At 44.4% G+C, this 16,064-nt stretch overlaps 1 protein-coding gene across 1 annotated transcript in view; it reads right to left on the reverse strand.

Moving 5' to 3' along the window:
• Window positions 1-3,668: 3,668 nt before the first annotated feature.
• PKDCC (protein kinase domain containing, cytoplasmic) overlaps window positions 3,669-16,064 on the reverse strand; it is a 41,830-nt gene continuing 29,434 nt past the window's right edge. Inside the window, exons 6-7 of the mRNA XM_081904118.1 lie at window positions 7,212-7,385; window positions 3,669-5,727 (exon numbers count right to left, since the gene is read on the reverse strand). Of these exons, the coding sequence (XP_081760244.1) occupies window positions 5,642-5,727; window positions 7,212-7,385 (260 nt within the window). The 3' untranslated portion in view covers window positions 3,669-5,641. The remainder of the gene's footprint in view (window positions 5,728-7,211; window positions 7,386-16,064) is intronic.

A 16,064-nucleotide genomic window follows, 5' to 3' on the forward strand; every position in this document is an offset into this window, starting at 1 on the left:
CTAAAAAAAAATTAAGACAAGCCTATACAGACGTTAAAAAGTTGGCATATGTTTTAATCTGATTTGTAGCTTATTTTTCCATCTTTTTGGGGATGTTTTAGATAGCTACTAATTTTTTACTTATAATTTCATTGTTTTATTCTTTTTGTAATGTACAGTACTCCGAAGATTTGAGTGTAATACAGATTTTATGAAATAAACAAAAATTAACAAATTTCTCTCAATGCCCCCTTCCACAATCATCTGAATATCCCAGTCTTCTAATAATGGAATTTGCAGTTAAACTCCTTCAAATCAGAGCACGGCTGACATTTCTGAAGAACGCTGCCTCTTAGAGACAAAACTTTACCTTCCCGTCCACTCCCCCTGTCCCATTCGATAAGTTGCCCGCCAGATTGTTCATTTCATAAGTTGACAGTTCCTTTTGCTCTCTGTAAATAATATCTCTGTGTTCCGATCTCAGGAATTTTCTCTCCCCTTTATCCCGAGGATCAATTGTTTAGAGCAGAGTTGGTGTCTTCTTTCATTTTCCTACCTTGAAGCTGCAGGAAGTTGTTTAAAAGAAGCCAAGGAAATGTATAAACCAGCTAGAACTTTAAACAGATGATTTTTTCTATATATGTAAAAAAAAACCACTTTTAACCACAAATAAATCCTATACATATAGTGCTCTGTAGTGAGCGTATGTGACGTTAACATATGAGAGTGCTGGAGGTGAAATAGTTAAACAGGTTACCCAATCAGAACTCAGGGGGGTGGAGTCAGAGGGACTATAAAACCAGCTCTGGGTGGGGCAAAGGGGAGAGTTTGTTGGGAGTTGGTTGGAGTGGGAGTGAATTGGGATAGAGTCTGTGGGGAGGTTGAGCTAGTGTAGCGAAATAAGCTGAGTCAGGAACAGTTAGGAGCTAGGAAGACAAGTCAATATCTGTGAGGTGGTTTAGTGAGTGAGAGCAGGTAGCAGAAGTTATAGGTCTGGATAGGCACCCCATGATTGTAATTGACCGATACCGTTTATGAAACCACACACTTGTTAAACTGCAATAAATAAACAGAAGTTTATGTTCCAATTTAACCCTGACTGGACTCAGTATTGTACCAGGTAGGGCCTGGGTGGTGACAGCGAGAAATAAAGTGGTGGCACAGGGATCAATAGAAGGTGAAACGTCCGGGGACCCTGTGTGATTGCCACAGAGGGCACCAACTGAACCGATCCTTCTCAAAACATAAGGGCTGGCTGCATCAGGCCAATGGCCTAGCTAGTCCAGCATCTCTCAGAGTAGCTGACCAGACACCTGTGGGGAGCCCACAAGCAGGAAGTGAATGTAATTACACTCTTCCCTCATGTAGTTTCCAGTTACTGGCGTTCAGGCACTGATAGCCTTATCCTCCATGTGTCTAGTCCTCTTTCAAAGTCATCGAAGTTGGCATCTATCGCCGCCTCTGGTGGGAGGGAGTTCCACTGTTTAACTACCCACGGTGTGAATAATTATTTTCTGTTCTCTGCCCTGAACCATCCAGCACTCTGTTGAATAGGGTGTCCTTGAGTTCTAGTGGAGGAGGACAAAAATGACTATCCATTTATTTTAATTTAATTTGTTATAGACACCTTTTTCGCCCGAGGCAACTCAAAGCAACAGCTAAATGAACAATAACAACCCTCCACATAAGTACATTAAAACCAAAGGTGGCAGGGAATCTTTCACCATTCCATGCATTAGTTTATAGGCTTCTACTTGCCTTTTCTATAAACTAAAAAGACCCAAAGGCTGCAAATTTTCTTCATAATGGATTAGCTTCTGACAATCTGGGTTATCTACAGCACATCTCCTATGGGCATCATTGATATTTTGATGTCCCTAGGAACCACAGTAGGCCGGAATAAGAGACAGCTTGAGTCCATCAAATACGTGTTTGCACCTGATCTCTATCCACAATTCTAAGGAAATACTGATTTTTTTCCCCATAGGTTTCCAAGCTAAAACATGTTTCCATAGGTTTCTCCCCAATCCTGGCCCCAGCTCTCTAACCACTATACTGCACCACACCATACCAAAGTTTGACTACCGTTTAATCCTGCCATCTCTTACATTATGCCACAGTGGGCAAGGGGTTTGATACGGTGTTGCAGAGAGCCCATGTGTTATGTCCAATGCCAGGCCTACTCAGAGTAGGCCCATTGGAATCCATTGATATGACTAATTTTGGTTCAGATCAGAAGAATCTTTACTTCCATCAGCCACTAGCCATAGCAATAAAACTTAAACTATACCATAATACATTTTGGAGGTTTACGTCAATTATCAAATAATACATCTTATCCTAATAGCTACTATTTACTGTCACCTGGTTATCTTGATCTGCTAGAAGAAAGGACACAGTAGCAATGGTTGAGCGACCAGGCATGGACAATAATAGAGGGGTAAAAACAGAACCCTCCTCAAATCTTTATAAAGAGTGCAAGCCAGAAGCACATGAGCCACTGACTCAATACCGCCATCTCCACTTGGACATAACCGTTTTTCCAGCAGAATCTTTTGAAATCGACCCTGAAGTACAGCCGAAGGCAGAAAATTAAATCTTGCATAAGTGAAAGCACGTCTGTATTTTGGAATTGTTAAATTTTGCAAATAGGGTGCCAGCGTGTCAAAATGACTAGGTGGGAAATAATCATACCACGAATAACTTTTGTGGTGAAAGCATTTGGTTGGCAATTTTAGTCCAAGCGCTAAGTGTGTAACATAGGGCCATTAGTATACTTCATTGCAGAACTTCATTGACTACAAGCCCCACTATACTTTTCCAGAGTTCCCTGGGCAGAGGGATCAATTCTTAAACCTTTCTGTGAATTGTAGCTCTGTTAGGGGAATAGAAGTGTCCCATTAAAGACAGCAAAGACAATTTTATTGATTTCCAGCCTGTATTCCATCATGGAACCCCCGGCAGCATGCATGTGGTTCCAGCTTGTCACCCATCCAGGCACTGACCTGGCCCAAACCTGCTTAGCTTCAGAATGAGGCAGCCTAAGGTACCTTCAGACCAAATCTACAGCTCTGGAGCAAATCAGTTATAAGGATCAAAGATCCAAAAACAAAAGAGAGCGGGGGGGGGGAGAGGGATTGAGATTAAATCACAGCAGTGGTGAAAAAAACAAGTCCATCCATTTCATTTCTTTTTATTACAAAAATAAACAATTTAAGAACCAAAGTACAAAAGATTCTGAATGTACAAACTAGAAAACAGTATGACATTTGTCACTTTTAAACATTTTCTCGCTTGCTTTCACTGAAAGCATATTTTTAGACACACTTTGCCTTTATTTTTTAAAAAAAGATTTTGCTATTTCTATTGCATTTATTAAGGCTCGGGTTCATTTGCTGTCAAAGGTCATTTGTTCTTAAAAACAGGAAAGCAGCACCTTCAGAATGCAAAAGATCCAGTAGCAGAAATGCATCTTTTGTAGCAACTACTGAAAAATTGTGCTTTTTGAATAGCGGCTCTGCTGATGTGTCAGGGGTACACTTCTCTGTGGCAGTCCCAATGCGACATACAGAAATCAGATGCAACGTTTTCCTCCAGGTGTTCTTCTGAACACGTACATTTGCAGAACTTTGGTCAGCATGAGTTATCTACATGGCTTCCTAGAGGGCTAGGATAGGGAGCCCACTCCAACTCCCATCCACAGACCACCTTGGAAGCTGAGCTCTCGCATCTGGAGGAGTACAGGTTTCCCATCCCTATGATAGAGCGATCCTATCATATCCATTGGAGATACTAGCAATACAGAACATCTTCCAGAGTCAGAGCTGGCCTGGGGAATTTTGCTGCCTATCACAGAGTACAAGGTGGCATTCTACATACGGAAGCAAACATGGCAGGCAGCTGACTCTTGCCTCAACTGGGTGATGCAGTAGTGCCTTCGCTGCACCTGAGGTAGCAGGTCTGATGAGGAACAGGCCGTGTGGTGGCAAAGTGGAATGGCTGGGGAGGCTCAGGAGGAATAGCCAGGGGCTGCAGATACTGTGCCACCTGAGGCATCTGTCTCACTGGGTCAAACAGTAGAGCTGGCCCTGATTGAGTCCCCAAGAAAGCCCATTATTTCAGCCTAGGTATCCAAGCCTTTTAAATTCACCCAACACAAACGATCTGCGTTAGCCCAATGTAATGAAATATCACACCAACCTAGATGATACTACTCATTGGTTTTGAGATAAGCAAACAAAACTGGGACAGGCTTTCAAATTAAGACAGCTGCTGATCAGCTTACCCGAAAACCAGTTCCTGGGTTTTGCCTCTTTGTTCTCCACTATCCTGTTCTATTGGGATGAAGCCAAGAGTGTTGTGCAGATAAGGACAGGTTTGATTGTCAATGGCTCCCCTTAAGTGATATGGGATAATGCAAGCAGGATGCATTTGTCAAAAACTGATTGAGGCTGGGACAATATCTCCCTCCTTTTATACAGCAATAACGGTAGGGTTGGCTCCTAACCTCAATGCTGTCTTACACCCTTCTACTTTATCCAAGAGCATGGCTCCCATTCACTTGTATGGGAAAAGTAAATAGCCACAGTTAGGACTGGAGCACCATTTGGTGCACTGATAGAGACAGATGCAGTGTGTCTGTTTGATTAATTACAGGCACACACATTGGGTCTCTGTAGCAAGCGGCTCTTTTTTCCTCCCTCCATCACAATGATGGGCATCTTGTTAGTTTATTTTAAACTGGAAAATAGCTATGTTTTTGACTTTGTAGATAGTCTGGCTGCAACATTTAGTCAACTAACCAATTAGATTTCCATTTTCTCCTACATAAGAGAGGATTGTTTTCCCTAAAACAATGCCTGCTGCAACATGCACATGTATCATCTTTTTAAAAAGTTGTCCTCTTTTTGAACTATTGCATTTTCCCCCTCTTAGGCAAATAATGCAGATTTATATCCGTTTAAGCTGACTTAATGCAAGCTTTTTGTGGGGGGGGATGTGTGACAACTTTAACAGATGCTACAGCGTTCCATCGCACAAGGACAGCCATAATTTTTGGTCCTGCATATTTGGTTCAATGAACAGAAGTACTGATTGTCTCCCAGGAGATTTCATCATAAGCTTTGGAACTCGAAGAGGCTTTTAACAACGCTGCAGTGATTGTACTTGCCTGTATAAATATCTGAACTGGAGGTTCCAAACTCCCTGTGAAAATGAACAAGAATTTCCAACCAAAGCCTACGCAAACCCTATACATAGTGAGAAAAGCACACTAAAGGTGGCTGCTCCTTTTTAGCAACCTATAGATAGCCACACAGTGTATCACATTTTGGATATCATTCTGCTTCTTCCAAGTCACATCTTAAAAATGTCATCCTATTGCACATTCGTCCTGGTCATGTTGGTCTCTTCTTTTTAAGGTTTGACTTCATGCTCTGCAGATTAGAAGGAGTGATATAGTGCAATTCCCTCCCCATCCTCAGTTTCTTTGCGTACAACAGCAGTCTCTACATTGGCGTGCTGACCGCAGTCATATTTTACTAGCTTGCAACTAGGGCTGCAATCCTATGCATGCCGACTGGAGAGTAAACCTCGCTGAACTTCATAGGAGATACTTCTGAGTAAATTTGCACAGAATTGGACTTGTAGGTCAGGCTAGCTTTCAGTTGACCACTTTCACGTAGGTCGTCTTGTCATGATCAGATGCAATGGAAGTGGATCCCATCTTGAAGTAGACCAGCTGACGACCTAGGCAGAAAACAAAGAAGAACGGTGATTTAAAAAAAAAACAACAAAGGAGCTTTTTCAGATTAGGAAGTGATGGGAGTCAAGGAGGCCCATGGCCACTTTGCAACACTAAGATGAGCTCAAAACGCTACACCCAGTGAAAGTGTCCTGAGAATGAGGCAGAAAAATGGAAGCACATTTTGCAGAGGGTGGATTCCAAATAATACTAAATGTTGAAATTAATTCCAAATAATACTAAATGTTGAAATTTCAGGTTTCATGTTCAAATAGGAACAAATATCACGCTATGCAGGTTTCCAGCACTGTGCATAATTTAGGGTGCAATCTTGAAAACCTCTTACTTAGATATAAGCATCATCGAGTTCAATGATAGTTACTTCCAAGTAGCAATGCATAGGAGCTCCCTATGAACTTCAACAGTGCAAACCTGCATGTTTTTAATTGGGTTTAATTCCTTGAAAGTTCCTCTCCTAGGCAGGAAAGAGGTTTTTTTTTAATGTTAATATTAAATAAGACTACCAGAAATATGCATGACCTCTAACGTATATCCCCACAAAGATCCCAGAGTTCATTTGAGGCTTCCCTCTGAGTAAAGTAGCATTTGTTCGCATCTGCCAATGTCTAGATGGGAGGGCAGAATGCTCTGCTTGTCAAAGGAAGATCCTGCTCACATTTCATCCAGCTGGAAGCAGTCATCCAGCACACACACTAATCTCTATGGCACTCGTGACGACCGATAAAGGCAAGGTGCTGGAATGCATTTTGCAGGATTGCTTCTGCAGCTGCTCAGCTGTTTTCTACCTTCTGCCTAAACTTAATACAATTTCTACCCGCCTCTCAAGTGCTTCCATCAGCAACATAATGTTGTGCTCTGGACACTGCCAAGAGAGATTTTGTTATGCTCAACAGCTATATGGAACTCCTGGGAACCGAAATGTGATCGAAAGCCAGGAACATAGGTGGCCGTGCAAATGGGCCCCCATGAAGATGGTTAGAAACATTCCATAAACTTTTGGAATGCTGAAGAGTTCAGGGAAAGTAAAAAGTTGCTCAGTGAAACTGGCGCCCTCTAGTTCATGGGTCCCCATGCTGCACTGCGCTGGTTTAGTTCAGTGCAGGGGAGACTCGCTGAGCGAGCGGCTCAGTTCGGGGGCTTGGGGGCCAGTAAAACGGTCTTCATGGGCCAGATGCGGCCCATGTGCCGCACGTTGCCGACCCCTGCTCTAGGTGGACGAGACCCCACCCCCTTGCTTTCGCCATTTTTCTAGGGAAAATAAAAGAAGGAAAGGCACTCTCCATGCAGCAGTGTTAGAGGCTGCTGTGACATCAGCAGCAAACAGACCAATCGCTTTCCTCTTATTTTGCATGTTTGAGCTCTGAAAGGAGAACAGGGCCCTGATGCCCATTTCAAGCCAATCCCATTCCTTAGTGGCCATCTTGCTAGGAGGGAGTGATAGTAACTCCAGTCCACCGGCATTTGTTACCTGTCCACGTTGTCTGATTGGTGAGTACAAAAGCTTTGCACTGGGAATGACTCTCGCAAACCTCCATGGCCTCACTAACGTCAAACACAGATAGGAGACATTCCTTGTGATGGTAGGAGGGCCAACACCTGTAATTCTCACTGATGATAGTGGCTTCAGGCACCTTTCTGTAATCTGTAGGGGGAAAGAAACACAAATATTCCACATGTGCTTTATTTAAGGAAAGTGGGTCCTCTCCAACACTGTCTTAGAAAATGTTACTGGCCCTCTTCTTTGTTTCTTAAATATATTGCTGGTGTGTGTGTGTGTTAATCACGCACAATATATCTGCCAAAGGGAATATTTTGCTATGCTTGTTTCGGGTGGAGAAGAAAAAATAAAAAAGTTTGCCCATAAACTCCATCTGCCCCTAAAATTCTGTCCCTCGTCTCCTTCCTGCGTACTGCAAGCCTTTCATTTCGTCGAGCTCTTTATAGAGAGAATGTTCTACTGAGCAAACAACATCCACTTGAATGAACAGGCGACTCAGCCATCATTTGCTCTGAACAGGGGGCTGAATTGTCAGGGCAAGACCTGATCAGGCGTCTCGGCCCTCCTTCTGAGTCAGGAGAGCGTGGCTGTTTTTCTCTGCTTTTGTGAAGAAAAGACAGGTTTTTAATTAAGCAAACTTTTTTATTTCTTCCTAGGAGGAATACAAAAGGTCAGTTTGCTTGATGGGCCCCCTGAGATAAAGGCATGGGGCGGGTTGGGGGGGGAGGAATGACATGGGGTTGTTCGGGGCTTGCCCAGCACTGCGGCATTGCCTGTGGATTAGCTGCCCCAATTGGCTGCCGTTCAGTCTCCCTTCTCTGAGCGCCTTTCTCTGTCTTGTTCCCTGTTGAAGGCTCTAGGCCGTTTCCCAGCTGCCTGCAGTCTCCGGTTTATGAATGCACCAGGCAAATCAAACTAATCATTTATAAACATTTCTACTTAGCCGATGGACTCGCAAATCACCCTTCCGTTTTTTAAAAAAACAAAACCACGCGCTTCTAATTGTACCCATTAAACAAACTGTAAGCTGAATTTCTAGTTTCACAGCCTCGTGTCTCGTTGGAGTCATTTCAGTTCAAGAAGAGCGGGTTGTTTTGTTTTTTTGCCTGCAGCTATGAAATTTCAGCCTGTTGATATTTTGGAACGGGCTTTGTTAAGGATGCTTCCAACTCAACAGTCACAGAGTTAAATTTTGGCTGCGAATATACCCGGGCTTACCTGAGAGGAGGCCTCACGTCCTGGGGACTGCGCACAATCTAACAGACAACAGATTGGTTTATATGAAAATTGCTCCCCGCACCATTAAGCATGCATTCCACACACCATCTCCTTGGAAAGTATGTGAAATATTTAGTAAACACACGTTGGTTTCACACAGCCCTTGGCTTCTCCTCCTCTGACAACGAGGAAGCAAAATGCAAAACCACATTCAGGAAGTACACTCCTGCATTCTCAACAGAGCTTGGGTTCTGAAACAGAATTAAAATTCTGCACAGACGGATCTTACGGCCTGTATTAGGTTGCAACCCTATACCCACGTACCTGAGAGTAAGCCTCAATGAAAATCAGTGGGACTTGCTTCTGAGTAGACCTACGCAGGATTGTGCTGCAGGCTGTCCATATTAAGGACAGCCACAAACTTTGCATGCCACTTGTGGGAGAGACATGAAGCTATGCAGGCCGCTAAAACTCTATGCCATGCACCCCCAATCCATAGAAATCTTACTCAAGCAGCATACACAGACACCAGGTACTGCCCACTAAACTTATTATCTGGATCCTAAAGGATGGGAATTTGCTTTTGAAGCCCCCCCCCCAAAAAAAAAAATGGTGGAGAAAGCCAAGAGTCTCATGCTGCCAGCAACCACTTTTAAAAGCAAAATCCAGACAAAAATGGGTTCCACAGAGGTTCTCAAAATAACTTGCCTTCTTAATTCTGGACCTACATCCTGATATCTGACACCTTTCCTGGGTGCTGACCAGAAGGATAAAATCCCAAACCTTGGGATCAACTCCCAAGACCCACAAAACCCAACTAATTCTCTGTATTAGTTGCATTGCAGGGGGTTTGACTAAATGACCCTCGGGTCCCTTCTATGTATGCCGGAAAGACGACAAGAGACCCTTACGGGGTCTTAGCCTGAATGGCAAGAGCACTGAATCTGCAATTCAGAATGAGAACGATTGGTAACCTGAGTCTGGGGTTAAACTAGTGCACTGACATCTCACTGTTCCTTCCCCCCAAGCCTCCTGGTCCTTTTTAAGCAGCTCTGGCTCAAAGCCTCAAGAGTGTAAGCTGAGCGCTGTTTTCCAGCTCATCTGACATGCAGCCCCACCTCACTCCTCACCCACTGAAACTCCAGGTTGCAGCTCAAAGCCAAAAGGAGAAAGCTGTCATGCTAAAGCAACTCCTGTTGAACCCCAAGGAGATGATGCTTGGGGGCCAGCCTTCATAGAATCATAGCACTGTAAGTTCGGAAGGGGCCACAAGGACATAGCTGCCAACGTTTCCCTTTTTTTAAGGGAAATTCCCTTATTCCAAATAGGATTCCTCTCAAGAAAAGGGAAAAGATGACAGCTATGCACAAGGATCATCTAGTTCAACCTCCTGCATTTTCTGGTCCGGTATTCTGGTGCGAGTCAGGCTGGTCACACCAGAGTAATGGACCAAAAACGGGTCAGAAGCCAGGATTGGCTTCTGTAATTCCCGTTTAAAATGGGGCAGTTGAATGGTATGGCATTGCTGTGGGTTGGACGAGATTACCCCTTGGGGGCTGGGACGCAGGTGGCGCTGTGGTCTAAACCAGTGAGCCTAGAGCTTGCCGATCAGGTCAGCGGTTCGAATCCCCGCGATGGGGTGAGTTCCTGCCAACCTAGCAGTTCAAAAGCACAAAGTGCAAGTAGATAAATAGGTACCACTCCAGTGGGAAGGTAAACAGCGTTTCCGTGCACCGCTCTGGTTTGCCAGAAGCGCCTTAGTCATGCTGGCCGCATGACCCCGAAGCTGTACGCTGGCTCCCTCAGCCAATAAAGCAAGATGAGTGTCGCAACCCCAGAGTCGGCCACAACTGGACCTAATGTTAAGGGGTCCCTTTACCTTTACCCCTAGGGAGACGTTCTGACCCTACCATTCTCTGATTCTATACAGTATCTGATCAATTCGTTATTATCAAATAAGCAACATAGCTTGTTTTTTTTTTGCTGCCATTAATTCTGGCTTTCGCCCTACTGCTCTGCCTGCTCGGAAATGTCATTACCAGAGATAGACTAATGGTCACTCTTCTCCCCCCCCCACCAGCCCCTGTGAGTTCCGTGGTCTAAATAAAGCTCTTGTAATATTACCTAACGTGTTCTGTTCCTGCGAAAAGGTTCAGGCAAATAAAGTAAATCTTTCCACTCCTGGCAGCTTGCAGAGGTATGCAGCACAGACCCATCTGTCAAATTCCTAGAGCCCGGAAGCCACAGAGGTCTCCAAAGGTCTCCGGGCTCTGGACTAATATAAATACTATGTCATAACATATTTAGTAAATGGCAACGCAGGCTGCACACAAATGTGAAGAGAGGAGGGGGACTAGTTGGGTCCCGAAATGAGTCGAAAAATAATTTCTGGTCTCGTTCTAATGAGAAGCACCCAACTCATTCCCACTTCCCGAAAACTATACGTGGACTGAAAAATGCAACTACCCGCTGAAATTCACGCTTCTGAATTTTGCATTGCAGCTCCCCAAACGAAAAATGAGTCCAGAAATGTGTATACAGTGGTGCCCCGCAAGACGAATACCTCGCAAGATGAAAAACCCGCTAGACGAAAGGGTTCGCAAAACGAATTCCCCTATGGGGTTGCTTCGCAAGACGAAAAAAATCTTGCATCCCCCCGCGGGTTTTTTTCGCTTTTTTCGCCCTTTTCTTAAGCCGCTAAGCCGCTTATCAGCTGTTCCGCTGATAAGCCGCTTAACAGCTGATCGCTGGAAGCCGCTTGACAGCTGTAGCGCTAATCCGCTAAGCTGTCAATGGGCTTGCTTCACAAGACGAAAAAAACGCTATACGAAGAGCCTCACGGAACGGATTAATTTCGTCTTGCGAGGCACCACTGTATTAGGATTAATGTGTACGAAAATGCTATGATATTTTTTTTAATAACAGCAATGCATTTGGAAAATGACAACTGGAAAAATGAGAAATGGGGGTGGGGGGGTGAGGACTGAATCTGACAGATTCATCCATCCCTACCGAGATGAGGAAGTTGCTGAGCAGGAGGGGAAAGGTAGAAAGCTGCCATCTGAGAAAGAGAAAGGTTTGAGAAGCACCACAGGAGGACAACTGGAAGGGGGCCCTCTATGAGGACACAGGGCCTCTGTTTGGAAGAGTTTTTGGCAGATTCTCAAGACTGGCGCGGAACTTGGAATAGCCACCGATTTTCAACAGTTGTTATTCTTCTTCCGTCTGCATGCTAGTTTAAAAGTGAGGCCTATGAGGGAATGGAATGTGGTGCTCCTCCTCCAGGAAGGAGACAGTGCCCCACACAGAGTGAGATGAGTATCAGCTGACCTTGTGAACACAGAGAACATCACCCGTAAACTGGAAGAGGCAAATGCTCTCAATGTCCAAAAACTATCTGCAGCAGGAGTGAGGAAGCCCAAATGTGGCCCTCAAGATCTTTCTATCTGGCCCTCAGGACTCTCATAGGCCATGACCTTTCTCTGCAGGCTGCACCCCACACCAGTCCTGCTCTGCACGCTTTTTGGCTGCTTTGACCTGGCTGAATAGGGCTGTCTTTCAACTCTGATAATGCCCATTGCTTGCCTCGATGGAGAATGTCTGGGATTTAGTTCATTGCACAAATGTAAAAAAAGTCCCATCCATTGTTCTGACACCTTTTGTCTCTGGCCAGGATGCAATATGGCTCCACGACTGAAAGAGGTTTTCCAACCCTATAGTCACACAGGAAGTTGTCTCACACCAAACCAGACCATTGGTTCCAGGGGATGATCTGAAGTCCCATGAGGCCACCACTTTGCTGAAGCTAAACAGGGCTAGGTCTGGACTGATTCAGAACCATAGGTGCATCACCTTGGGTTCCAGGATGGAAGAAGTGCCCAGATAAATGAAACGAAATATGTAAAATAGATCAGTATTATCTACAAGGAGTCGCGGCAGGACTCCAAGGTTTCAGCCTCACCAGATGCCAGGGTTTGAACTGGGGAAATTTTGTACACAAAGCATGCGCCATCACTTAACTGTGACCCTTCCCCTTTAAATCACTGGTATTCACCAGTGATTTTTTTGGATTTTTACTTATATAGTTGTACCTTGGATCTCAAATGCCTCGGCTCCTAAACAAATCAGCTCCCGAACGATCAAAACCCGGAAGTGAGTGTTCTGGTTTGTGAATGATTTTCGGAAGCCGAATGTCCTGAGCGGCTTCTGATAGACTGCTGGATGCTCCTGCAGCCAATCAGAAGTCTTGCCTTGGTTTTTGACCAGTTCCGAGAGTCGAACGGACTCCCAGAACACATTCTGTTTGAGAACCAACTGTACCTATTCAATTCAAAATCCTAAATTTGCAGTTTGAACTGAAGAGCAATTACTAATTTTTAAAATTAGCTTTGTGAATAGCAACATCCCTAGTTGCTTAAGGCAAAAAGCAGGTACGTCCAAGGGAGTACATAACACTCTAGTTTATTAATGAACAAATTAAAAAGCACAGGTCTCAAAAGCAATCCTTAGGGGACTTCACTTTCTATTTCCCTGTTGTGATATGACAGGAACTATCTGCACTTTCTGGAAAACAACTGATGACATTTTTGTTCCAGAACTTTTTCTCAACGGGATGAATGGGTCTCTCGAGCATGGGTGCCTATTTTGAATCTTGCACTGTTTTATTCTAAATATATTTGCAGGTTTTTTTATTGTACTGTCCATCTTTCCCTGCTCTCTGCTTCCTGTTTCTTAATCAGTTCCCGGTCCTAACAAGACCTCTCCTCTTATTCCACGACTGCTAAGCTAACTCGCGGGATTTTCTCAAAAGCTTTTTGAAAAGCTACTTTCAAATATCCATCACAGTCTCATCCAACGAAATCCAGCTCGGTAGCACTGCTCTAAAACATCCTGTCCCTCACTGAAGTGGAGAACCCCAGCAGCCTTAGGAATCTGTGAGGTACCTGCTCATTGTTGCTTCAGCAACTTTCTAAGGTGGGCCTGCATCATTCCCTACTAAAATGATGTGCCCAAGCCCACCCACTGAGTTCATGGCTGAACGAAGGTCTGAAGTCAGGTTAAAGTCCAGTACTCTGTCAAATGGACCACACCGGCTGACAATTGGCAGAACACCCGGTGGAGGAAAAGAACGCAACATTATTTGTCCTCTGTTTTGCTTTGCTTTGCCTTGCCAGAGAGGAACGGAAGAAGCGAGTGGAGAGCAGGTCAGGCAATGGAAGAAACACACACACACACCCAAAACGCACTATGCAGGCTGGAAGACAAGGCCCAGGGGATCCATAAACCCGTCAGCACGTGCTAGAAGCCTTGACGCACAGCACAGATGGATGCAAGCTATTAGACAAAGAGAAAGAGATGCTGGCTGTAATGGCTTCTTAAGAATTAGGCCCATTTGAAACAAGAGCTTTATGACGAACTCATAAATATCATTAGAAACCTATGGCAAGTGTGCCTCTCAGGCCTTGGAGGACTATACTCTAGTCGCATGGGTATTTAAAGTATACAGAAAAATTGAATGGGGATCCTTTGTGGGGGGGTTGTACATGCAATTAAAGGAGATAAGTAAGTTCAGACTGGACCACCAAAGGACTAAATTGGGCCGCTCTTCACAATCCACACTTCCTGCTCCGACCTGGCTGGTGCCATAGCGACAGGTGCCATGGAACATGGATTCTGGGCGGTGGAATATGTGGTCTTCCTGTCTGTGGTTTCATCTAAATCCAGCAATGTGAGTGGGCATTTGGGGAGGGGTGTGTGTATAAACTCTACTACAGGAGTTACAGACCTTCCAAGTGTCCCTATTTTCCCACATACGGTCTGGGAATCAGCGTGTTTTTACATGAGTAGAATGTGTCCTTTTAATTAAAATGCATCTCTGCGTTATTTGTGGGGCATAGGAAATCGTTCTTTTTTTCTTTTTCAAAATATAGTCCAGCACCCCACAAGGTCTGAGGGACAGTGGATGGTCCCCTGCTGAAAAAGTTCGCTGACCCCTGGTTTGCTCTCCTCCAAGGAGACCCACCTGGCTTCACCCTTGTCAGCATTCTGGCACCAGTAAAAAATTATTTTCTTTTCATAGGCCTTTGGGCAAGACCAATGATTTGGTATTGCATTGTTAAATCTGTTTCAAATATGTTTAGTGATTTCAACATTATATTTTTACTTGGCTCTAAATTGCTTCGGGACTTTATTAGTGGGAAGCAATACATAAATTTAATAAACCTAAACCATATTTTCTTCTTCTACTATTATTTCACCCTCAAAAAACTCCTGGTAATAGGATGCCATTTGGTGACACAGGCCTTATTTCTATTCAATGTACTTGGAACCAAATTTAGGAATTCCACCACAATCACCCCACTTAGAAAGGTTTGGTTCAAGCCAGGATTGTTTTGTGTCGCCAAAACTTGAAACCTGCTTAAGTGGTGTCCATGGAATTTGAAGGCTCCTTGTAGCAACTCACATCATAAAAAGGTCAAAGTTCTGCTCAATTTCCAGACTAATGGCGTTAAAAACCTATAAATAACCTGCCTAATACTATAACAGTGGCAATAAATTCACACATTCAGCTACACACACACACACAGAGAGAGAGAGAGAGAGAGAGAGTGTTTGGCATGGCATGGCTTAAAGCTACCACTGTAATGTCACATTATAGAGATTACAATGTACTCATCATCCTAATCCCAAACTCTTATTTCTGCTTAAAACTATTATTGTAAACCAAAAGCCACCTTGGCTCTCTGCGCTCAGACAGGCATGCCAGCCTCTCCCCAGACTCGGTCGCAAGCATACGCTCTGGGACGGCAATTTAATATAAATTAGGGAAAACAGGTTGCGGTTTCGTCCTTTTAGCCTGCTCGAGTCACCCTCCACCTGAATTTAAGCAGTCCTAATGGCCATTTATTTCAGCCGCAGCAGCCCAATTGGGTGTGTGCGTGTGTATGTGTGTTTTACTACCAACTGTAGCTACCAGTTGGAAAGCTGCCCAGTCTCCTTTTCTATTTATCACCTGCCAATATGCCCTGGTCCAGGGACACAGCTGCAGCAACGGGGAGCCTTGACAAAGAAATCGCTTTACTCTCCCTGCCGCCACCCATCTGTTGTAATGGCAAATTAAATACCAAAGGCAGGGTCCAAAGAGAGAAGTGGAAGTGATTAGAACTTATTTGCAGAATGGCACAGCGTTATAGCTAGGGGAGCCGCTGAGGCGGTGCCAAAATGGAGGGCAAGGATTTGCATAAAAGTTACATATGCTAACCGATAGGCCTAAATACAAATTCATAAATCATGTAACTAGAAATACAATGCATCTTGGCATACTGGAAAGGATTGTGACCAGGTGGCCTGTCCAGTTTGCTGGCGAGGCATGAATGGGCAACTTCAAGGTCCTCCCAGCTCTCCTTTCTTACGTTTTCCATCTTCAAGTTGGACTTGCACCAAACAGCCCTTCAAACAGTGGCTGCCTCAAAACAGAGAACTGCCATCTTTCTGTGAACCAGGACACGCGGCCATCCTATTTACAGCTACTAGCTTCCTCTGGAGCAGCAGTTCTCAACCTGTGGGTCCCCAGATGTTGTTGGACTACAACTCCCATCATCCCTA

Source organism: Podarcis melisellensis, assembly GCF_964234715.1.
Source record: "Podarcis melisellensis genome assembly, chromosome: 3".
NCBI lineage: Eukaryota > Metazoa > Chordata > Lepidosauria > Squamata > Lacertidae > Podarcis > Podarcis melisellensis.